The sequence below is a fragment of the Aotus nancymaae genome, unplaced genomic scaffold (assembly GCF_030222135.1).
Source record: "Aotus nancymaae isolate 86718 unplaced genomic scaffold, 86718_ANA_hifiasm-v0.15.2.pri h1tg000014l, whole genome shotgun sequence".
In the NCBI taxonomy this organism is placed as follows: domain Eukaryota; kingdom Metazoa; phylum Chordata; class Mammalia; order Primates; family Aotidae; genus Aotus; species Aotus nancymaae.
The window spans coordinates 45,331,375-45,356,722 of record NW_026988425.1 but is presented as its reverse complement, the minus strand read 5'-3'; the positions used below and the strand labels follow the sequence as shown (position 1 = coordinate 45,356,722).

The window sequence follows — 25,348 nt, the reverse complement described above, 5'->3', positions numbered from 1 at the left end:
ATATCCTTAACCTTCCTTTCAAGCAGTAAAGACAAGAAATGTCCATACACAAATAGAACCACTCAAGAACAAAAACAAGAACGTAGCCAAAAATTAACGAACATTTTAGCAAAGCCAAAATCTTAAAAGCAAGGCTCCCAGTTCTAAAGCCGGGAATATTACCATCTGTAGAAACAAAGTCTCTGGAGCAGATGAGGACATCAAAACCTATAGGTAATTGACATCCCACAAGAGATCAGAGAGGCTATCACATCCCTAAACCAACAACAGGCCATTATGAAGAAGAACGGAATCAAGATACTGGAATTTGATTGGCAAAACTTGATTGACAAACATAGAATCAGATAGAGAAAAAAGCAGTGAACTAGAAATTTGAGCTGGATAATTTTCCTAATAATATTCTTCATGAATGTGAGTGACGATACTATAAAATGGAAAAATATATGTAGCATGCTCAAAACAAGGCATGCCAGGGAGAGGTGGTTAAAATACTTCTCTTCTTTGCCTTGGATGTATAAATTGCATGGTCTAACTTCAGTTTCTCACATGCATGCACACACACACACACACACACACACACAGCCATGTCTGTGTCCCCCCAAAACTCATAAATTAAAATTCTAACCTCTCATGTGATGATATTAAGAGGCAGGGCCTTTGGGAGGTAATTAGGTCATGAAGATGGATCCCTCGTGAATGAGATGACTGCCTTTATAAAACCCACAAGAAAGCTTGCTTTCTCTTAATGCTCTTCATCTTATGAAGATACAAGGAAAAGATGGCTCTCTTCAAACCAGAAAGTGGGCCCTCACCAGAAACCAGATCTGCCCACACCTTGATCTTGGACTTCCCAGCAGCCAGCATTGTGAGAAATAAATTTCTAGGTTTAAGCCACCCAGTCTACGATATGTTTGTTATAGCAGCCTGAACTGGCTAAGACACACACATGCATCATAAAACCTTTATAGTAAAAGGAGTATTATCCCCATTTAACAAATGAATAAACAATAAAGAGAAACAACTTAGGGGGTTTTATTATAGTCACACAGTAAATTATGATGATAGAGCCTAACCCAAATAGTAGTAAAACTAAGAACTTTTTTGCTCTGAAATTCACTGAAGACATGGGAAGGGGTCAAAGTTACTATAGTTATAGCAGTCCAGAGTGTTCAAGACTTACTTAACAGGTAGGTCATAAACAAATTATCTGGACAATTTGTCAAGATATAATTTGTCCAATTAACAGTCATTCAAATATTGTTTCTAAAGACTTAAATGTGAAATTGAGAAATTTTAAATGATAGTATATAAATTCTTACCTCACTGGACTGTAGTTCTGATGGCTTGCTAAAACAAATCTAATAAAAAATTATCTAGAGATAACTAGGAAGTTTCACTTCAATCCTTGGCAATTAGAGGAAATGTATTTAAATGCAAAGGATCTGTTTTTTTTTTAAAAAGGAAGCGTCGGGTAATAGATAAGAGGCAGTATGTAATATATAAGGAGAAATTATTACTTGCTAACAGGAAAGCATTTTTAAGAGGACTGAAAACCCCTATGAAGTAGAGGAAATTAGGAGATATAATTCAGGTATACTTTTAAAGGGACTTTTGTAAGAGCATTTAAAGAGAAAATAGCTTAGTTACCATCGATGAATAAAGAATGGCTTAGATTCTAGAAACCAGCTACATCTAAATTCATTTATAGTTAAAAACTCGATGATTCCACAATTCTTTGATCTTCGGGGCTGTGTTCTAACTTCAGGATTCAAAGAAATGGAGGGGGTGAGTAAAAATATCTATGAGCAGAGATATGCAAAAAATGAGGTCACCAAAAGATCAGTAATGGATTATACCTTATTTTAACTTTGTTTAAAATAATTTGTAAAAAGAGTTACACAGCAAAAGCAACAGTCTCTACATTTATGTTAAATCCCTGAACATAAACAACTTTAATGAAATGTTTTTAGGGGAAAATAATTTTAACTGTGTTTAAGAATTTCAAGCGATTCGCCACAAGCAATGGCAACAAGTGTAAATATAGTCCATCCCTTAAAACTTTCAGCCAGGGGACATCTGTATTAAAAATTGCAACAATTAATATATTTTTACCCACTAAATGCCAGTCATTGTGCCAAATCCTTTATGTGGGCTATCTAATTTAATCCTGCAACAGTCCCTGAAGGTAGCTCTAAAGGCAGATACTACATTTTTACAAAATTCAGGTACATTCATCTTTGAAGTAGGAGATGTAATGTTGTCTGCCACACAAGAAAGAAACTCTTAATTTTAATATAAGAATGTGATAGACAACATTTATAATCGGGAGATGAAGGGTTTTCTCTGGGGACAGGAGCTAAATAAACTTGGTAGTACTTTTTTCTGAGGAAAGAGAAGGGTTAACAGAATACAAACAAAGATTAAAAAATAACAAAATATCTGTACTCACCAAGCGGCAGAATTCAGCACCTAGAGAACATCCAATTAAATTACATTAAATGTTAAAGAACCTGATGCTTTACAGTAACAGGTATCAAACAGTAAACCAAGATTTGGTGGAGACAAAAGCTATAATTAATTTCAACAATAGTTTAGATAAGTTAATTTTTGATAAAAGCTAGAAAGGTTTGTGAGATTTTGATTTGTTCATTTAGAAAATAATTCTAAAATACTTCTAAGTTTAAGAACTAAAACACAGTGGCAAAGTTGCTGTCTGTTGAAGTATGGGCAGATGGCCAATGAGGTGGTATTGCTACTAGGAAGATGTAATTGCCCATTCCTGAAACAATGGTTGAGTATCTTTCTGGGAAAGCTTCTCATAATCTACCAGGCCTAATTCTCCTAGATCTCACAGGCTTAGAAACTCGACTTCTTCTTTTTTTTTTTTTTTTTTTTTGAGATGGAGTCTCACTCTGTGGCCCAGGCTGGAGTGCAGTGGTGCAATATCAGCTCACTGCAACCTCTGCTTTCCGAGTTCAAGCTATTCTCCTGTTTCGGCCTCCAGAGTAGATGGGATTACAGGTGCCCACCACCACGCCCGGCTAATTTTTTGTATTTTTAGTAGAGATGAGGTTTCACGATGTTGGGCAGGCTGGTCTTGAACTCCTGACCTCAGGTGATCTACCTGCCTCGGCCTCCCAAAATGCTGGGATTACAGGCGTGAACCACCGCACCTGGCCGGGAACCTGACTTCTTAACAAATCTAGAGCTTTTCTGTCTCTCAGAGCAAAATCACTTTAACCAAAGTGATTAAGACCAGAATCCATTGATTAAAACATTGTGTGTGTATGTGGGTGTGTGTGTGTGTATTTACACACAAACATATACACACAAAAAATATCTCAGAGACCTAAATACGTTTCCATTACTCAGCAGATATAAACAACAATTTCAATTATAATCATAAAGTTGCTTAGCGAACATGGAATCAGAATAAAGAAAGTTGAGATGGAATTTCCTTGGTCCACATCTCCTCTGCCTAGCTGGTGGTTGAATGAAAATAAGCCATCAACTGTGCCTATTACTCTTTTTGTCAACCCTTCAATCAGGTTATAATCTAACCCTCTATCAGCTCAGAAGACAAGTTGCTCTTTTTTCTTTCCTCAAATTCATTAGATATTGAATTGTAGATTAAGATTTGGAGGGCAAACATTTATTTGTTGCTTATTTCAAATTCTATTTATTGACTCACTCTGCCCACATGGTAACAAAGACAATATCCTAGAGGACCAATAGGGTTTTCTATTAATTGTCCTTTCATTCACAAGGAAGAGACTATAGCCTGGGCCAGCATTAGTCTGACTGTCAGGGAACTTATCATACTCTTAAGAGCAAATTATGTTCAATAATGAAGGCAAGGGTAAGAAGAAGCCACCCTGAATCCAGTGGAACTGCTGTGCTCTGAAGTAAGGTTATTGGCACAGGGCTTTTCTGTTGTTTACCCATGAATGCTGTCCTTAGCATCTTAGCATCACCACCTCACCCTAGTGTGTCCCTAGTTACAGCTGAAAGCTTGGTGTAACAACACACACCTAAGGATACCTTTATAAATGATAAGGCAAATGGTCCAAACAAAAATTAAGGCTGACTTCAAAATATATTTTAACTAATTATTTTTATAAAATTCAAATACTATAGAACGTGCTATCTGCTTAAATAGACAAAGCTCTTGACGCATTTTGAGATGCCAGTTGTTTGGTGGGTGAATTGTAATGAAGCTTCCTTTAAGATTCTCTGCGGAAGTAGACAAGTGATCATTGAATTTAGTTTGTTATCTTATGGCCTAGGCTCCTGTTGTCATGAAAACATGAAATTGGTTGCCAATCACTTGTATAGCAATTTTGAGATTCTTATGATTTAAAGTTCATTCTTTTCTTGGAATTAAAAAAAAAAAAAAAACTAAACTGAAGGATGCTTATTGAGGAAGCTTCCATCATTGACCTCCATTTAAAACATTTTTTACTGTGTGGATTGTAATCAGGGCAATAATAGGATCATCCATAAGCTCCACATCACTCAGCCATATTGAATTATGATGTAATCTAGTAAAGAAATCAATAAGTGAGACCCAATAAGGAACCTGAGACTGTTCAAAGCTAGAATGCAGGTAGGCACCATATGGCCAGAATTGAAGTGACTACGTATTATCTTCAACCAGGGATATTGGATTTATGCAGTTTCTTTGGGCAGGGCAAAATGATCTTATAATGCCTCTAGTTATAGGCTAGGAGACATTAGGCACCACACTATCCCTTCAAGGTACGGTCGTTTTAACAAGTCCTAGGAGGGCAAAGAGGGCTGTTTGAATTCATTCAGAGCTCGCAGAGGGGCTCACAACAGCAGCCTCCTTGTATTGTCCTAATGTGAGCTGACCCTTTCTGCATCAGGTGGCTCCTCTGACTATCTTGCCCTTTGGGTACAGGGCAATTAATCCACAAAGGCAAAACCCTGAACCCTGGGCTAAGAAAATACAAACCAATTTGGTAAACAAATGATATGTAAAATCTATACGCACAAAGTGGCAAGTGACAAAGGAAATTGCAAATGCCCTTAGATGCTCTTTCCCATCGATTGGCAGAGAGAATCTAACACATACACAGAGGAGATGGAGCATAAAATTGGGCGGACTGACTCAGAGGTTTGTTTTGATTTTTAAAATCATTTATTAAAACTAAAAATGAGTGTGCGTAGGTGTGGGGAGGGGGAAAAAGGATTCCCTAACCAGCAAAGGGGCTGTCGGCAGGCGATGTACAAATGAAAGCGCGCTTCCTAAATTTCCAAAGCACTAAATGGAAAGAAATGCGCAATTAGCGTGGGATTCGCCCAGAGGAGCCCCCACAGGAGTTGAAGGGGATCCCGTCCCTGCCAGAGGGAAGCTCACGACTGAACTGGAACTTCTAGAGAAGGTGAGCTTCAGGTGGGGACCGGCCCTGCCAAGTCCGAGGCAGTTGTCCACAAGAAAACACGCGCGTGCTCCCGCTGCTCCTGCTGGGTGGTCATCCGGGGTCAGGCGCCGTGCAGGGCAGCTGGAGGGACCCAAATGGCTCAGCTACCCGGGCCCGCGGCGCAACAGGCTGCACAATAAATTAAAACAATGGTGAGCATAAGCAAATGGTCTGGAGGGCAGGCGGAACGGAAGGTCGCTTTTCGGCGCTGGAGTCTCGCGGGGCGGGGGGTGTCAGCGTCCCAGGGATGAGAACTTCCTCCTCCCCCATCCCTCTCCCGCGAAGTCTCTTCCGTGGGCGCGTCCTCCGGGCCATGGGGAAACAGAGGCAGAGACTCGGGACGGAGAAATCGAGAACCCAGGGCAACGCGGTAGCTGCTGCGACTCCATCCCTTTTTCACGAAGCCCCCCCTGGGCCCCGGGGTGGGAAACCCTTCGCACACTCCAGCCCGTGGGAGCCCCTGCCGGGTTCCTCCGCGCGCGTGGCTCTGTGGCCCGGAGACTCCTTGCTGTCGCCCGCGTGGTCCTGAGATCTGTCGCTCGCGCCCACAGGCCCCGAGACTGGCGGCACCGCGCAGCTGTTGTCCAGCTCCGGAGCTGCTGCGCTCAATCCGATTCCCTCTGATGCTTTCACTGATATTAATTTTTTCCCCCTTTCCAACTGGCTTTTTATTTATTTATTTTTAACGCAGTCATTTTTGAGAGGCAACAACTCGGACATCCTGTATCCTTAATCTGATAATCCCACTCCTGCTTCTGTATTCCTGCAGCTTTAACCCCAGCAAATATTTGTGTCCTTCACAGAAAAGGTGTTCCTCAGTCTACCTCCAACCTCGCCGGCCAACTTATCTTTCCCGAGCTCACAGCCCAGACACGGGTCTCTTGTGATCTTGCAGCAATTCAGCAGGGAAGACTCGGTTTTGGTTTTGATTTGAGGTTACTGGTAGGGGGGTTGCCACCCACCCCAATGTTTGGGGGCATTATGCTTGTTTTATGATTACTATTTTTGTTTCCTTCAGTCAAGGAAAACTGTCTGTGTTACAAGCAAACTTACTGTCCCCAGCCTCGGGGACATGAGTTCCAGTCCTGGACACTTTACTTTCTCTCTCTGGTCTTCCCTCGCCCACCTTCAGTTTCTTAACTATCGTTGTCCTTGATCTTTTCCCGAAATGCCTGGACTCTCGCTTTAGCCCCTCCTCCGATTTGCCCCTTTCTTTAATTTGTCTTCTGTGTTAGTGCTGGGTCAGCGCGCCTTTTGTGCTGAGGTCCCGGGCCAGGGTGTGTGTGTGTGTGTGTGTGTGTGTGTGTGTGTTTCTTTTGTTATTTTCTCCCGTAACACCGCAGAAATGAAACACACATGCAGCTCTGTCGCCTCATATTTTCAGATGTTTTTCACACTATTGTCTGCCCCAGCCCGTTGAAAGTGCAAAGTGAAAACAGATGCATCCGAAAAAAAATTTTTGAAAGGGGACAATCCGAGGATGGAGACTAACCCCTCGAATACAGATAAGCAATAAATATTATATCAGATTTATAACGTGCATCGAGCAGTCTTGATTAGCACCAAGGTGAGCTTTGGTGAGATTTTTATCATTTCCATGTGTCTGGACTACAAGAAGAAATCACTGGGGGAAGAGCTCTATAAATCAGCGTCCATGTCAAGACAAATCAAAATAATGCCTCTATTATTTCAATCAATAAACCATTTTTATTCCCAACATCTGATACACACAGTGTGTGTCCGTCTGTTTGTATTTGGAATTGGCAGCGTTGCCTTATACAAAAACAAACCTTTCAAGACGTGTCAATGAAATTAAAATTTTAAAAAGGAGCACTCAATTTGACCCTCCTTCCTTTTCGAGCTACTCCAATCTCCCCTTTTTAAACCATACACCCCAAGTCAGTAGGAGAGCTTTGCAAACTCTGCAAAGGATGAAATTGCTTTGAGAATTTCAGAAAAAGGAGAGAAAAGGGGTGGCGGGTGCTGTTAGGGGAGACAAACCGAAAGCGGCGACAGGCAATCACCGGGGCTTAGGAGAGCCTCCAGGGCTCCTGGCACCAGGATATTCCCGAGGACGGTCCTACGGGGGTCACCAGAGGGTGTAACACGGTGCTCCCGCGCTCTGCTGAAAACCAAAACCACCACCTCCCACCACTGCCACCAAGATCCCTCCAGCAGGTGTAAGGCTGACGTGCTGTAGGGCGTTAATTGGGGCGAGGCTAGCTGGAGAAAGACGGGAGAGTGGGAGGGAGAGGAGGAGAGGGGGGAGAGGAGGCAAGAAAGGAAGAGAGAGAGACTGACTCCGGCTGACTGGCGGGTGGCTTTTGTTAGTTTCAGGCAGATTTCAAGACTTGTTTCTCAAAATGTCCTGCAATTTTGGCTTCTGCGGCAGTTTGTGAGATGGGGCCACTATCCTTGATTGATGAGAGGCAAGTAGAGGAGAGATGATTCATCTACGAGTCAACATTGTCGATAGCTCAAGAATCTTGGTATCCTCATAGCTTCCTTGGTTATTTTGTTTGTTTCCAAATTTGCACACCCAGGAACCAAATCTCAATGACCCTTTTGTTGCCGAAGGTTCATTCTCTCTTGTCCCATCTGTCCGCCATAAACACATAATTCTGACTGCCCCATTCCTAATCCATTTCTTTCCATTGGAATGGGAAGAAGGAAATGAAAAGTACTCCCAGATGGAAACCGAAACGGCGTCAGATCCAGAATAGTCTTTGTTTGGATTCAACAGCTGTCTGCCCACCACGCCCTCAGTCCCCAAGTCCAAAGCGCATCCTCGGGGTTTCATGTGGGAAAGGGAGAAAAAAGAAACACTTCAAAATCTGTATTTTTACAAGCAGGATTTCACAATCCTTGGGAACTTTGAGACTTGAATGGTTAATCTTTCAGGCGAAACTGTCACCCCAACGACTGTTTACAAGTAAGCCGATGCAAATGTTAAAACCGTGTTGGCAAGCTGGATGCGCAGGTTTGTGTTTTGCCCTGAAAAGCTTCTTGGTTTCTCTCCCTGACTGCCTCGGTTCCTCCCCTCTCAGCCTCAGTGCATTGTATGTTGAAGGGGCGGGGGAGGGAGAGATGGAGAAAGCTTAAGCGATGGGAACCTTGAGGCCCAGGGATTTCAAGGAAAGCGAAATGAACCAGGTAGGGAGATTCTCCCTTCATTTCTTTCTCTAATGTGTCTCTCCTACGGGTCAGAGCGCTAATGACGACCTAGTTTCTACGATTTAGGACGCGGGCGCTTTCACACGAAAGGCACGAGGTCTTCTAGCTTTTCCTTGTTCGCTCCTGTAGCTTCTTTTTACACTCTTCCTTTCCTTCCTCCCTGGCCCTGAGCCCCCACGCCCTACACACACACACACACACACACACACACACACACACACACACACACCCTCTCCCGAGCTCTGCCTCTCCTACCCCAGTTTCCACTCCCTTGTACTTTCCCTCTCCCTCGCCTCCTACTTTCCAGGAGGGATTTCTAATCCCATTATATTGCTGCCTGAAGGCGTGTTCCCATTTCCAGAGGCCTTTTTTCGGTTCCTGTTCAGGTCCTGGATTCAGGAGCCCAGGAATAAACCCAAAGCTTTTTTTTCCCAACCATTCAGATCGAAAGACTTTCGAGGCCCTCCTGAGTTCCACTTTTGCACACCTTAAGCTGCCCACATCGACTTGGCACCGTGTCCCCGGTATTGTTCCTTTCATATTTTCTATTTCTGAACAGGCAAACGCACACAAGGGTCCCCAGATGGAGTGAATGAACAGGTTTCCCTCGCAAAAATGATGGAGGTGAAGGTGCGGGCGGGGTGCGCTCCTCACTCCGGCTCTGAAGTGGGGGAGAGCTGGACAAACCGCGGAGATGACCTAAGTGGCCTGAGGCGACCTGCAGCGCGTCCGCGGTGGAGAGCTCGGGCCCTGGCTCTGGGCCGGCCTGCTCTGCCCCTTCCTTAGGCTCCTCCGCAGCGTTAGGCAACCGAGGCCTGCGCTTTCCGGCTCTTGAGGACACTCGCTGGAACCTTCAAGAACCCTTGGACAGCCCCTAGGATACCCAATCTGTATGGTTTTCTACCGAGAAAGACCCCGAAGACCTGCAGCTCTGTCCAGAAACGAGTTTTAAGGGTCACTTGAAACTGAGCCGCTGAGAGGGCGGTGCTTTAGGGAGCAGAGTTCAAAAAGAAATTCCTCAGCACCCTAGGCCACGTCCGCGTAAACGGCGCCTTACAAACCTCCTCTCCCCGCACTCCCTCGCAGCCCCTTCCCTACCGTTTAAGGCACCGGATCTCGAGAAGCAAACCTAGTGCCCAGCTTCGAACCCCCGCCTGGGAAAAATACAAAGAGAAAAGCGATTTTTCAAATCCCAAATCCCTTTCCTGTTAAACAATTTGGAAAAACTCAGCTATAAACGCTTTCTCGTCTTATACTAAAAATGAAAACTTCTGTAAATTTCAGATGGAATGAAGACAAGATATATTCCTTTTCCGTTTAAATAACCACATTTCAAATTGCTCCAGGCAGCAATTTCTGCGAAAAGGGAGGAGGCGGTTGGGATTGTTTGGGGGATGGAGTTTTATTTGTTCCCATTTATTTTGTTTTATTTTTGTTTTAATTTTTTTCTTTAAGTTTCTTTGTTATTTTGAGATTCATCTCAGAGACTCAGAATTCCACTCTGAATAAAGCACTTTTTGTTGTTTCAAATTTTCAAACTGACATAAGTGTTGGATCATCAGTTTTCCCTTTGTCTGCCCTAGTTGTAAATAATGGCTTTGAGATTAGCTAATTAAGGGGCATTAATCACTGATAGAAAGGGAATAAATCAAAGCCTTGTTCTAAATTTCAAACTTGCCTGTATAGCTGTGCATAGCTACTCTATCTGGAGCAGATAGGTGCTGTTTGAATTACTGTTCTTCAGAGTAAACCAAATCCACTTCGCTTTTAAAAAATGAATATTGTATTTATACAGCCCGGTTGTGCCGTTAAATTAAGTCTCTCTCCCATTCTTATTCCATTCCGTAAACAAAGTGTAGAGACGACAGCGATCACGGGTTAAAAGAGCCCAGTCTTAGCTTTTGCCTGGCATTATGCTTACCTTTTTGAGAGTGGGGAGTCAGAAAAGGGAGGAATAAACCCTAAGCGGATACAGATGGAAGGAGGATAAATAGATTTGTATTGAGGTTTGTTTTTAATCAGAATACAGTTTCTGTAGAAAATTTTCAACGCCTGCAGTATTTCAGGTACAATTCTCTAGAATACATTCCCTTAACTCCCTGTGTAAGACATTAAAAAAACATTAGGTTCTGGTTTGTGAAAAAGAAAAGCAAGCATTCAGGGCGTGAGTGCGTGTGTGTGTGTGTGCGCGTGTACTGAAAAGAATAAGGCTCCTCTCTTCGCTGCTTTTTGCTGCACCAACGATGCTCATTGCAGCTCGCCTGGTTCCACGCTCGTAGCCCGGCACAGGATTTGGAAGCTTGGACCATTTCAACACCGACAAAAGAGGCTTTAAATAAGTACATGCCATAAAACAACAAGACGGTCCCTGGGAGCAAGTAAAAATTTATTCGTTTCACGTAAAGCCCTCCGAAACAGTAAACACAGAGCAGATAATCCAGAGCCAGGCAGGGGATCTGCATCCTCTCGGCTTCGCGTCGCTGCCGGCGCGTGTGCGCGGCTGTGCGCGCACCTCGGCCTCTGCGGGCACCGCTCCCCCAACCCCCGCCCCAACCTTTGCAAGTAAAGACTTGTGTGTTCGGGTTCCTCACACCCCGCCTCCTCCTGTGGGGCCTTGTCTCGGCTTAACAGACACTGTCAACTGAGGGCTCGGTTCAAGACTCCTGCCTGGGAAATGTGGGGATCTGGAGGGCAGAGTGGGGTGTTTGGGGCGAACTCGGAGAGCTGCTCCTTTCTTCCAGAAAAGAGCCCCAACCACGGGTGTGCCCTGTACTCCTTATACCTACCCCCGCCCCCCCTCCAAGAACTGCTGGTTGGAGAAAACGCCACCCTCCAGCCCCTAAGTCTCCCCACGTGCTGGGTTCTGTCCTCGACTGGACGGTGCTGGCTGCCAAAGGCAGGTGCCAATTCCCCGGAGGCTAAATCCTTCTAATAGCCTCCGCGTGCGCACGCCGCTCCCCTCCTTCGGTTGCCGCTGCTTCTCCTTTTTCATTTTTTATTTTTAAAGTCAAGAACCTTATCACTGATTTTAAGGTACCGTGCCATTAAAGAGGCTCGCGATGTGCAGCGCGCGACCGAGGGGGCCCGGGCGGAGGGGGGGCGGAGGCCGGGAAGCCACATTTGCATAAAGCTTTGTCTTTCCTGCTGCTTAGGCTGCCGAGGGTTATAACGCTAATTACACAAGATTAATGTGGAGATTGTTCTCTCTGGCTCACCAAGATTTATTTCAACGGTGAACTGCTCAAGATCCAAAGCCATAAACCATCCCACCCCGCCGCCGGCCCCCCGACTTTCTCCTTGGGGGAAGGGAAGTTTTTCCAAGTCCAAAGAAGAAAACGGGGAGCTGCCGCTGGGTCGGAAGCTCCGAAGAGCTCATCTTGGGGGGTATTGTTGTTTACACGAATTATCCGCCTGCCCTAGGATGTATAAAGGCAATTCCCTGCCTTTTCCCTCTCTGCCGGCTTCCAAATGAAAGCCTTTTCTGCGGTGTTGTCTCTAAGTTTGGCGGGGGGCGGGGGATGAGAGGCCGCCAAGGAGCAAACCCGGTGCAGGAGCTCCCCTTGGTGGCCTCGATGGGAAGAGACGCTGTCCCGGGGTGCCCTCTGGGTTTGGCGGTCTGATGCTGTCCCTTAGCGGACTAGAGTGGGATAGGGCTGAGCGCTGAGACGAGGAAAGCGGTTCTCAACCGCGGCTCACACCGGTATTCTAACCGAAATAGTACACACACACACACACACACACACACACACACACACACACACACACGTTCACCTTCAGGGATTCTGATATTCTGATTATTGATCTTAGGCAATTTTTTTCTTTTTCCAGATAATATAATATGCTATCACTGGAGAGAACCAATATTCGAGAACTTCCTGGCCTTTCGAAAATAATTGCTGGTTAGAGTGTAAGTGAAAAAAGTAATTGGCTTAACATTTAACATTTATATATCATTTGATATTTACTTATTTGATCTAGAAAAACACAGGCTCACCATTATTTCCTAGGCTTCTTGGGAGATATTATTTTGAAGGTATTTTTTCAGGTTATTGGAAAACTGATTTGAGTTTCAGTATCTCGGGAATAATTTAAGATTTTTAAGACTAGGTTCTTATTTCCTTCCTTCTTTCCTTGGGTTAAAATATGTATAGTGAGAAACTTCAATAATGATGACAGTAGAATTAATATAAAATTATAATTGTGAGGAGGGCAAGTAATAGCAGTCCACCACTCTAACGTGGACCCAAGATTCTTATTGCAGTAAGTTGTTGACTCACTTTGGACAATTATTTTAATCAAGCTGTGACTCAGTTTCCTCTTCCACAAATAAAGTAATCCCATTGGATAATTTTAAGTTACCTTCTAGATTTAGTGAATTTATAAACCTAAAGCACAACTCGAGAAAACACATAATGTTACTAATAAGGTTGCAAATATATGTTTCATATGCTATATTTGTCCTTTTAAAGAGGAATTATTATTATAAATCCAGATTTTTGAAATGTGGCCTTTTCTGTAGTCAAGACACATCCAGAGATGTTTGTCTGGTACCAAAAAAAAAAAAAAAACCTCATATAAACATTAGGGAGGGAAATATATCACAAGCGTACACTAAAATAAAATTAAACAACCTGTCATTACTGCCCCATTCACCCAACCAGTCCTGCAATCCAGGCATAGTATTTTTGATAGTTTTGCTACTGTCTCTGCAAATGAATTGACATTTAAAAAGGAAGAAATAGCTGAATGTTTGGCCTCTGGCTGAGTGGTGAGCAGATATTTGTGATTAACTGCCCTTTGAGGGGCTTCAGCATGAGATATTTGAGACCCTCTCTGGGTTTCATTTTTCAAGAATTGGATGTGCATCAATGAGAAACTTTAACAGAGGAGGCTGTGATTATTAGTATCAGAAGAAAATGTGTTGGGAAGGGAGCATTTAAAGGTGAAGTATCTCAAAGGAAACAGAAAAAAAAATTGTAAACAGCAGCAGAACATGATGTTTTTACTTCGTTAATTCTCACCAAGAATCACAACACAATATATTACTTAAATGCTCAATGGTTACATCAGCACTCATATTAATATCTTTTAGTAAAATAAAGTATCAATTATATGAAAAATATCATTTTTAATCATACAGGGTAATTATTTTTAAGGTTACAGAGAGAATGAACATTTCAAAGACACAAGCACTGAAGCTGTTCACACCCCATACTTCACCTAAGACAGCAACTTCAGAACTGGCTTATCTGGGCTATAAGTCCCAGCCTTTTGAATTTTTTCCTAGTAAATAAGTGCTAGTTTGATTAAGGGACTCACTTTGAAGTCTTGCTAGTATTTGAGATTTTCACAGCATCCTTGGAAACTTAGTTCCAGAAATGTTATTTTTTATGATTACGTAAAAAATTTTCATCTGTGACTTTTAAGCAAAACAAGAGTTCATAAATAATTTGCTTTCATTCTATGGTAATTTACATGATAATGTGACATAAAGAAGAGAATATGGTTGGGCATGTGCAGGCGTGTGTATAGCAATACTAGTGGTGGTAGCACACACGTCGGGGTAACCGTCCACTTCATGACACCCACTGTGAGAACTCCACCTCCTGCCACAGACCTGAACCTGGGCAGCCAGGTTTTTCCTATGCAACCCAATCTGACCGCCATTACCTCTACCTTCTCCCTGCCCACAACTGACTGGAAAGGGATGAATCTATTTTACAAGGATTCAGAGAAATCAAAGTCTCTCTCCCATCACTTTGGTAGGCTGAGGCAAGCGGACCACCTAAGGTCAAGAGTTCAAGACCAGCCTGGCCAACATAGTGAAACCCTGTGTCTACAAAAATACAAAAATTAGCTGGGTTTGGTGGCACACAATTGTAATCCTAGCTACTCAGGAGGCTGAGGCAGGAGAACCACTTGAACCCGGGAGTCGGCAATTGCAGTGAGCCGAGATCGCGCCACTGCACTCCAGCCTGGATGACAGAGTAAGAATCCATTTCAAAAAAAAAAAAGGAATATTAAATTGGAATTCAAATAAAGGTAGACCCTATTTGTGGTTAGAATGGAGAACTGTGCCCATCGCCATCTTTACATCATTCTTTATGTGCGATTGTGTAGCGTCATACTGAGTCATACTGAGTTAATCTTCCCAGGTATTTTGTCTCCATCTAAAAATAGAACTTTACGATTAGGAATTTCCGACACTTGTAGATGTTAGCGAGGATGTTTTGAAGACATTTCTCAAAACACCATGGGAAATGTTCTTGAAGAGAGAAAGAAAATAAAATGCATTAAGAAGCAATTTATATAGGGCAAGCATTTCAGTACAGTGTCTTATTTAACCCTCACGTGGCCTGGTGCAAGGAATAGTCATCCATGCCCACTTTGCAATCAGGAAAATGAGAATCAAGAACTTCATAACTTAGACCACAACAAAGATTATTATCCTGGGGCTGAAATGGTATCTGGAGACCAGTGGTTATAACCCCACAATCTAAAATCATTCTGCAATGTGTCTTTCTTTGTATCAGTTAGTTCTTTTGAATATCTTGGGAGAATATTCAACTTCATCTTATTACTCACTGATCTAGTTGGGCACCAGGTTAAACAGATAATATCACAGCTGAGATATACAGAAGTAAGTTGCAGTCTTTTTTCAAAATCTGATTTACTAAGATCATCACTTTGAGTTTCTCAGGAACCTCGAAGCTGGTGTTAATGTTGAATTATCTCTGTTATCTGCTTAAAGCTTGATTCCCCTGGATTATAATTACTTATAGGTAGTCACATTTCCCCTCTTCCCAGTAACCTACCCCTCCAACAAATTAAGGCACATCCTTTTCCTTATAGAATTTTCATCCTTCCTATTTTGGGGCACTTATCAAAAGATCCAGATGCTCTGTGCTGTCTCATTTGTCCCATGCAATTGTGTCATTCTCAAAGAGCCATTCATGCTGAATGAGGCTTTAATGTTTTCTTTACATATATCCTTCTTTCTTTGAAGAATGTTAATATTCTTCCATTAATATTTCTTCTGATCCAAGAGACAACCTCCAACTGGCGTATTTCCATACTGGACTGAAAGGTAATTTTATAATAAATATTGCATGTTATTCCTTATGATAAAAATCTCTTTTCAGCATGCATGTCCACTTTGTAAGAGGATTAATTGGGTTTTGCTGTGGGATACCTGTACTTTTGGTAAGCTTTTTCAATCCTTTCATTTAGTGGAAAGGTGATTAAAATGACAGAAAAGCATTTAAACTTAGTTACCATGATTAACCTTCCCGATAGCTTTCTTTTTCTATCATGTGCTTTCGTCAGAGGTAAGAGAGCAATCATCTTTGAATGTCTTCTCTATCTGCACCCCACCAAAATGAGTTTTCTAGAATTTTCTCGGATATTCGAGTGGAATTGTTTCTTACAGTATCCTTTGCTGCCACCTGCTGTTCAGCCTACATTTATGAAAGCTGTCAATGCGATCCATTGTTGATGGTGCATTTTCTAACGTAAGGGCTGGGTAAGGATAACACAACTGGCATTGCCAGACCCTTTCACGTGATCACACTTTAACATGACCTTTGAACAAGTAGCTACATTTAATATTTGTAGAAGTGGACTTCCTTTGCCACATTCTGTCTTCCAAATTAGTAGTAGAATAACCTAAGAAACTCCATTTCTTTCTCCTTTCGAGAACAGCAAGCTGGTCATTGAGGCAATCAGTCTTTAAATCATTGAGGCCAGAATTTTAAGCTGGAGTCACCATGTGTAACTGCAATCCACTATTGAATTAACAGCATTTATTTGTACTCCATGCTTCCAGTTGCCCGACCTCTGCTTGGCTACTTGGTTGCTTGTATACCTGGCTCTCCTCTTTCTGCTACATGCATTATCATGAGAGTTGGGCTGCAGTAAACGTTGCTTTCTTGCTGTTTATTTACTCCCTTTGTGCTCCTTTACTACCAAGCAGGCTCAGTTCTCTAACTTTGGAGTTATAAACTGGGTTCACAATACAGATTAAATATATGTTGTTCCCCATCCTTTATGTTAATGGTAGGCACTTAAGTGCATAAAATGCTACCTTTTTCTTATAAGTGTGCTCATTTCAGTAATTCATATAGTGGGGAGGTCTCCCCCTAACATTGCTGGAGCATCTGCTAACATTTTAACACATTTTCTAGAGACAGAGCGTTAATGACAGAAGTTGCATAGGCTGAATGACTTTTGTTTGTGACACTTTACAATTGTAACTAGAAAGAAATTCAATACAGCATTGGGTTAAAAAAATAGAATGATCTCTTGCTTTCTTCTTAAGCTCACCATCTTTCTCCATCAAACTCAGCAGCAGGAAGGTTACAGTTACTTTTGACAACATTGTGGCTGATTCTTCTTGGACAAATGTTCACTTTCTTCATGACAGAATTCTTTTTCCAAATTTACATGAAGTCTCAGATAAGTCATTCAGCTCGACCATGCATTTCAAAACCACCTGGTATCCTTAAATGTTCCTTTGACCAGGCTTCTAAACTCCTGTAGGGCAAAAATCTAACAAAGAGAAGTCATCCGCAAAGGTCAATGCTTCCAGGTTCATCTTTGGCAGGATATAGCTCTGCGCTGACATTAAAAGAGAAAAAAGTATCTAAAGTACAGATATAGTTCTCTTTTGTGCAACATTTCCAAATCTGATTTGGCTTCCAAATTTATTGCAATCTTTAAAGGAGTGGTTTTGGCAATGTTCTGGAGGGGTGGTGATAACAGTCAAAAAGCTGTGGAAATGATGTAATGGTTCATGGCTTTGAAGTGCCTATGAAAGATATTTAACCAACTTCACATTTCTCCCTACAGTTTCTCCAAAACGTGTATGTGTCGAAATTTTCCAAATTGCTTTTCCTTAAAGCACAGAGGACATCATTTTAGTGTTGGAGTGGAGAAATTTATTACTTTACAAGTTCTTTGCTTGCATGTGTTTTTCTTCAGAGCTCACCAAAGTTACTTTTTCATCTTTTGCTAACAAACTGAAAAACTTCTAATTTCTCTTTGATTTGTTATGAAGGCAACCCCCTACCTTTCCTCTATAAATCTTCTAGTTACTTTTAGTGCAGAAGCAGGATATATGAGTCTAACTCAGGGAGTAAGGAAGAGAAGGAGGAAGGAAGAATTAACACGTTAATCACTTATCTGATGCTAAGCACTAAGTGAGATCCTTCATGTCATATATATTTGCTCATTGAATCATGAATTCATTTGATAAATACTTATTAAGAATATACTAAGGTGGCTTACAACTGTAAACCCAGCACTTTGGGAGGCTAAGGCAGGAGCAATCGATTGAGCCCAGGAGTTTGAGACCAGACTGGGCAACACAGGGAGACCTCTTGTTTACAAAACAATTAAAAATTAGCTAGGTGTAGTGGTATGTCCCTTTGGTTTCAGCCACCAGAGAGGCTGAGGTGAGAGGACTCTCTGAGCCTGGGAGGTTGAGGTTGCAATGAGCTATGATTGCACCACTGCACTCCAGGCTGAGCAACAGAGCGAGACCCTCTGGCAGAGGTAGAAAGATAGGAGTTCTGCGAAGCAAGGCGGGGTGGAATATGCATTTAATCCTCACAATGGTGGTTTAAGATGGGCATTTTTATCCCCATCATCTGAGGTGAGAGAAGGAAACTAAGAGTGAGCTCTGTGAACTTGCCCAGAGTCCCAGAGTTAGTACATGTCAGAGATAACATTAAATCATTCCACTGCACTTACCTGCAAGGAATAGTACTTTATTATAAAGGCCTCAAAACCAGAAATGGTATCTAATGCCCGAAATTGTTCTTCATAGACCTCATTCACTCAGAAATGTTGTTGTGATGTTTTTCCTGTTCTATAAGAAGATCATAACACGTCACTCTTCACTTCGGATCAAGAAGAGCCTTCTCGGATTCCAGTTCACTGCCTTTTCATGCTCTAACCTTATATCTAGCTGCCTTGGTACAAATGCAGGTCATACGTTCCAAACTGCATGGAAAATAGAAAAGCACTTCCTGACACTCTGAACATGCACATAGAAAACCTCCTGCAATAGTTTCAGAGGGCAGCCGTTTTGTGTGAAGCTGAGATTGCTTATTTCTGTGGCTGTTGCTGTATCCTGGGCATGCTCACTAGGCAGACACCACCAAGCTGGCCCTAGTGTAGCAGCTTTACCTCTGGTTGCTCTCTCTCGGCCAGTGGATCAACAGCTTCAGAAACACTAGAAAGAGGCTTTCATCAATAGATTTAACAGTCTTTTTTTTTTTTTTTTGAAGAGATTTATTCTGAGCCAAATATGAGTGACCATGGCCCATGACACAGCCCTCAGGAGGTCCTGAGAACATGTGCCCAAGGTGGTTAGGGTGCAGCTTGGTTTTATACATTTTATGGAGGCATGAGACATCAATCAATCAAATACATTTAAGAAATAAATTGGCTCGATTCAGAAAGGTGGAACAACTTGAATCGGGGCAGGGGATGGGAGGGGAATGGGTGGTAGGGGAGTTGGCTTCCAGGTTATAGGTGAATTTAAAATTTTTCTGGGCTGGGCACAGTTGCTCATGAGTGTAATTCCAGCACTTTGGGAGGCCAAGGCAGGCGGATCACAAGGTCAAAAGATTGAGACCATCCTGGCCAACATAGTCTCTACTAAAATTACAAAAATTAGCTGGGCATGGTGGCAGGCACCTGTAGTCCCAGCTACTTGGGCTGAGGCAGGAGAATCACTTGAACCTGGGAGGTGGAGGTTGCAGTGAGCCGAGATCGTACCATTGCACTGTAGCCTGGCAATAAAGTGAGACTTTGTCTTAAAAAGAAAAAATTCTGGTTGACAATTGGTTGAGTTTATCAAAAGGCCTGGAATCAATTGAAAGGAAGTGTCTGGTTAAAGGATTGTGAAGACCAAAGTTCTTATCCTGCAGAGGAAGACTTCAGGCAGGAGGCTTCAGAGAGAATCAATTGTCAATGCTTCTTACCAGACTTAAGGGCTGTGTTGACGCTAATGCCAGAGAGGTAGAATGAGGCCTATCCGACTCCCAAGTCCCGACATGGCCTGAACCAGCCTTCCAGTCTTTCAGGTTAAATTTTAAGAGCGCCCTGGCTGAGGAGGAAGTTCATTCAGACGGTTAGGGGGGCTTAGAGTTTTGTTTTTGGTTTACAGTCTTGAGATTTAGACCCACCCCTGGAATCACGTAGGTCAGGAACCATTACTATTATCCATATAGACTGTACTAAATGAGCTGAATTTTGAATCTATGGGATATGGCCCTGGCACCAGGTGCAAGGTAGTAAAAAAGAATGTAACTTTATTGTACCCAGTCGCCCTGGAAGGCCTCACTCCTTCTCCCTGCACTGCATTGTTGCCTCTCTCTGTGAGACTTGACACTGGAGGGTATCAGTTGACTGAATTTGTGCCCCCTGCTCCAGGAACTCCAGAAGCATTCTTTTTTGTTTTGTTGTTGCTGTTGCTGGGAAACTTCACCTGGACAGAAGCACTCTTTTTTATTTTTTTTCACCTTTTAAGTTCAGAGGTACACATGGAAAATGTGCAGGTTTGTTACGTAGGTAAACATGCGTCATGGTGGTTTGCTGCTCAAGTCATCCCATCACCTAGGTATTAAGCAAGCCCAGCATCCATTAGCTGTTCTTCCTCATGCTCTGCCTCTCCACCACCTCACCCCAACAGGCTGCAGTATGTGTTCTTCCCCTCCATGTGTCCATGTAACACAGTCTTTTCTTAGTGTGCTTGAGGAATGGGGAAAAATGGAAAGAAAGTTGAATAAAGCCATTCTTAGAAAATTGTGATCAACCAGGGTTCACAGTGAGACATGATCGAGCCTCTGAACTCTAGCCTGGGTGACAGAGTGAGACCCTGACTCAAAAAGAAAAGAAAAGGAAGGGGAGGGGAGGGGAGGGGAGGGGTGGGGTAGGGAGGGGAAGGGAGGGGAGGGTAAGGGTGGGGAGGGGAGGAGAAGGGAAGGGAGGGGAGAAAAGAGGACAGGAGAGGGGAGGGGAGAGGAGAGGAGAGGAGCAGAGCGGAGCGGAGAGGACAGGAGAAAATCATGCTCAATATTGAGTACCATCGCTGTGACTGTGACAGTTTTTAAAAATGGCTACAAAATTTTTGGGCATCTTCCCATTTAAAGGAAGTGGTCTTTGTCCCCTCCCCTTGAATCTGGGTTGCCTTGTAACTATTTTTACAAGTCACCACGTGACTTCCAAGGCTAGTCTTAAAAGCCATGTAGCTCCTGCTTGGATCCGTTGGCATACTTGTTCTTGGAGTGTCTTCTCTCAGAATCCAGCTCCCACCCTGATGGAAGCCCAAGCCGCCTGAGAAGACCTTATGTAGAGCTCAGCCTTCAAGTCATCTCAGCCCAGGAGCCTGACACGTGAGTAAAGCAGCCTCCAGATAATCGCAGTACCTCTGTGATGAAAGTCACTCTCAGTCACGTGCACCGTTGTATCATATAAGGCCCCAGACACTGTGGAGCAGAGAGACAAACCACACCCACAGTGCCCTTCTGAATTGCTGGCCAACAGAACATAGGACCATAAGAAAAGTAACTGTTTTTGCCACTAAGTTTGGGGTGGTTTGTTACACAGCTAGAAAAACCTAGCAGTTATCCTCTCTCTACCTTTCCTGAGTATCTGTGTTATGAGGCTCTCTCTAAGGGAAGGTAGAACTTGTTAAATAGTATTAGTGTAGATTCTGTTAAATTGGCTCAATCAACACCCATTCTACCCCACTTCCACTTTTATCGTCTTTTCCAATAAGGCTTAAAAATAGAATTCTCGAGTTCCCAGCCTTTCTTGCAGTTGGAGGTGGCTTTGTGATTCTGGCCAGTAAAACGGAAACAACTCTTCCTGGACAGAGTTATTATTCCTTAATATAGCCTCAACGGGGAAAAATCTCTTCTCTTTCCCCTTCCTCCTACCTGGAATGTGGATGTTTTACTTGAAAATGCAACAGCTATTTTAAAATCCTGGTAGAGCATCTTTGATTTTTTTCTTTATTCATATGTAATTATTCTAGTCTTTTGTCTTTAGAATTATTGTTTCATGCTTCACATTTCAAGTTGTTTACTATATTATAAAATTAATAACTTTCACACAAAATAACTAGCCGTTATGTGCATTTATTATTTTACGAAGCCAAAGAGATGGCAATTAACAGATTTTAGAACATGCCACGCCATGGCAGAGCATAAAGAGAGAAGCAGCCTGGGCCTCCCGTGACTTTCTTGAGCGGCTACGCTCACTCTACGTTGCCTTTCTCCAGAATGATTGCTACACAAGAAAATAAATTTAGCATTTTAGAAGCCATTGTTAGTCAGATATCATATAACTCCTTGATGAATGTATCCTTAAGTGATTCAGTTATGCATGATATTGTACATGATATATATTACATTACATATGCCTACCTATGTAATATTTATTCATTTGAACTAAAAGTAAGAAGAGTAACATTTATTTGTGGCTCAACCAAAAGGGGAATAAAAGGAAGAAGAGAGTATTCTTCAACTGAGTATCTGTTTATTCTTCAATTTGGTATCTTCAATTGGGAGACCCTAAAATCCATTCATAAGGTTCATATGCAGAACGTTTGATGACTAAGCTTCATTTTCTGTACCAGTCACACGGATGCTATTATTATGCTTATCCATCGCCAAGCAAGTATCTTGAGTTAAGTAGAAACAGCCAAGTATTTTGTGGACTTAAATTCTCCAACACGATTTTCTCCCTTGAGCAAATATTTATTTCATGTTGCAATCATGGATAACATTTTATTCAGGTTCTTATTTTTGTTTTATTCAAAAGAAGACATCAATTTTTGTAATTCACTTTGTATTAAAATGCTTAGTGTTGTTTGAGTTAAAATTCCTCTTAAGCCTTCACTAAAGGCAATTTTTACCTTTGCTGTTTATATTTATTCACAAATACATATGCATTTCTTAATTATCATTGTTTCTTTCATCCAGCACAATTAAAACCACTACAACTGAGTAATGTGATGATTTACACATAGTGATTAATATTAGGAAAATATCTCTAAAAATAAAATCACCAGTGTTCTAAAACCTGTTAATTACTATCTCTTTGGCTTCATAAAATAGTAAATGCACATAACTGCTGATTATTTTGTGTGACAGTTATTAATTTTTGTAATACAATGAACAACCTTAAATGTGAAGCATAAAACAATAATTCTAAAGACAAAAAGACTATAATAATTACATATGAATAAAGAAAAAAAAATCAAAGAACAAAGAGCATTTTGAATCTCTCCATTGTTCCTAGAGTACCATATCAGATTGTCATTCATTTTAAGCGTACTGTGCTTCAAATGCATTTACTCCTCAAAGGCATTCGACTCATAATTCTTCAAAATCTGCAAGTAGATCTGGTAGTGCAACCATTCAAGCTTATATTAAGTAGCTTGAATTATATGTTGTGGGACAAAGTGATCTTCACGAGTCAGGAATGCTATAAATCCTCTCTCGAGTGAATAGTCTTTATTTTAAAACTTTTCTACCTTTCGGCCGGAACCGCCATCTTCCAGTAATTCGCCAAAATGACGAACACAAAGGGAAAGAGGAGAGGCACTCGATACATCTTCTCTAGGCCTTTTAGAAAACATGGAGTTGTTCCTTTGGCCACGTATATGCGAATCTATAAGAAAGGTGATATTGTAGACATCAAGGGAATGGGTACTGTTCAAAAAGGAATGCCCCACAAATGTTATGGCAAAACTGGAAGAGTCTACAATGTTACCCAGCATGCTGTTGGCATTGTTGTAAACAAACAAGTTAAGGGCAAGATTCTTGCCAAGAGAATTAATGTGCGTATTGAGCACATCAAGCACTCTAAGAACCGAGATAGCTTCCTAAAACGTGTGAAGGAAAATGATCAGAAAAAGAAAGAAGCCAAAGAGAAAGGTACCTGGGTCCAACTGAAGCGCCAGCCTGCTCCACCCAGAGAAGCACACTTTGTGAGAACCAATGGGAAGGAGCCTGAGCTGCTGGAGCCTATTCCCTATGAATTCATGGCATAATGGGTGTTAAAAAAAAATAAAAGACCTCTGGACTGTAAAAAAACAAACAAACAAACAAAAAACAAAACAAAACAAAAAAAAAAAACTTTTCTAGAAAAGCTGGTCCTAAAATCTTAACTGTTTCATGAGCACCTGCTCTTCTTTGTTATATTGCGTGTTCTCCAAGACTCATAGACGACTTTATTCATCTTTATTTCTCTAGTATCCACTATGCTTGGCTCATTCGTTCATTCATATGAGGCATCAAGTTCCTAATAAGTGTTAGGTGCTGTGACAGGTAGTAAACAAAATATATTTGATCCTCACCCTTTGGAATATACATTTTTAACAAAAACACAACTATTAAAATATAATTACATAAGTAAATATTTCATGGCAGTCTTGATAAATGCCACAAAAGGAGAATGTAGAGTAAAATGAAGATGTATAATGGAGAATTAATCTACTCTGGAGTGGAGGCGTAGCTGAGGTGGAAAAAGTAGCATTTAATTTGAAAGCTTAAGGATGATAATCAGGGACAGTAAGACACAGTGGGCAGGAACAAGAGGAAAACATTTCAGGTAAAGGGAAATCATCAGTGTAGGCCCTAGGTTGGACAAATGCTGCTGCTTATTAAATACTTAGTTATTCCAGTAATGATGGAGACTGAGAGAGGTACATTCACTTTCAATTTATCTTTAAAGTCCCAGTTCAAGCTTCAGCCCATTCTTCATTGATCTTCTAGCATTTTTGGGGGGAGTGGAGGGAGCAATACTTACAACAATCCTAAATGTAAAACTCAGCCTTAATATCAGTACTCTCAAGCACCACATAACATTGTTTTGGTCAACAATGAACAGTATGTATACCATGGTCTCATAAGATTATACTGAAGATGAAAAATTCCTATGACTTAGTGACATTTGTAACAGTTGTAACATCATAGGACAACACAATACTCACATGTTTGTGGTGCTGCTGATGTAAACAGACCTACTGCACTGAAAATCATATAGAAGTATGGCACATACAAATATGTGTAATGCAGAATACTTGATAATGATGATAAACGACTATGTTATGGGTTTATATTTATACTATATGGATTTATGTTTATACTATACCATACTACATTTTTTTATCACGGTTTTAGAGTGAATTTCTTCTACTATACAGGTGTACCTATTTTTTTGTTTGTTTTTTGTTTTTTTTGGAGACAGAGTCTCACTCTGTAGCCCGGGCTGGAGTGCAGTGGTGCGATCTTGGCTCACTGCAACCTCCGCCTCCTGGGTGCCAGTTCAAGCAATTCTCCTGCCTCAGTCTCCTGAGTAGCTGGGATTACAGGCATCCACCATGATGCCCTGATAATTTTTGTATTTTTAGTAGAGACAGGGTTTCACCATGTTGGCCAGGCTGGTCTCAAACTCCTTACCTCGTGATCTGCCCTCCTTGGCCTCCCAAAGTGCTGGGATTACAGGCATAAGCCACTGCGTCCAATCCAGGTGTACCATTTTTATCAAATATACTGTATTTTTACTGTAGCATTTCTGTGTTTAGGTATGTTTAGATACACAAATACTTCCCTTTGTACTACAGTTGCCTACAATATTTAGTATAGTAACACACTATACAGGTTTGTATCCTAGAAGTATTGCCTTATAGCCTAGGTGTGTAGTAGGCTGCC

General features: G+C 41.8%; 1 protein-coding gene across 1 annotated transcript; it reads left to right on the top strand.

Moving 5' to 3' along the window:
* The first annotated feature begins 23,174 nt into the window (after positions 1-23,174).
* Positions 23,175-23,725, top strand: LOC135274784 (large ribosomal subunit protein eL21-like). The gene has a single exon (XM_064375770.1). The coding sequence runs from the start codon at positions 23,206-23,208 to the stop codon at positions 23,683-23,685; it is 480 nt and encodes a 159-aa protein (XP_064231840.1). The 5' UTR covers positions 23,175-23,205; the 3' UTR covers positions 23,686-23,725.
* Positions 23,726-25,348: the final 1,623 nt, after the last annotated feature.

Excerpts from the sequence above, each read along its gene's own strand:
- LOC135274784 (XM_064375770.1), top strand. The coding sequence starts at position 23,206 with ATGACGAACACAAAGGGAAAGAGGAGAGGCACTCGATACATCTTCTCT.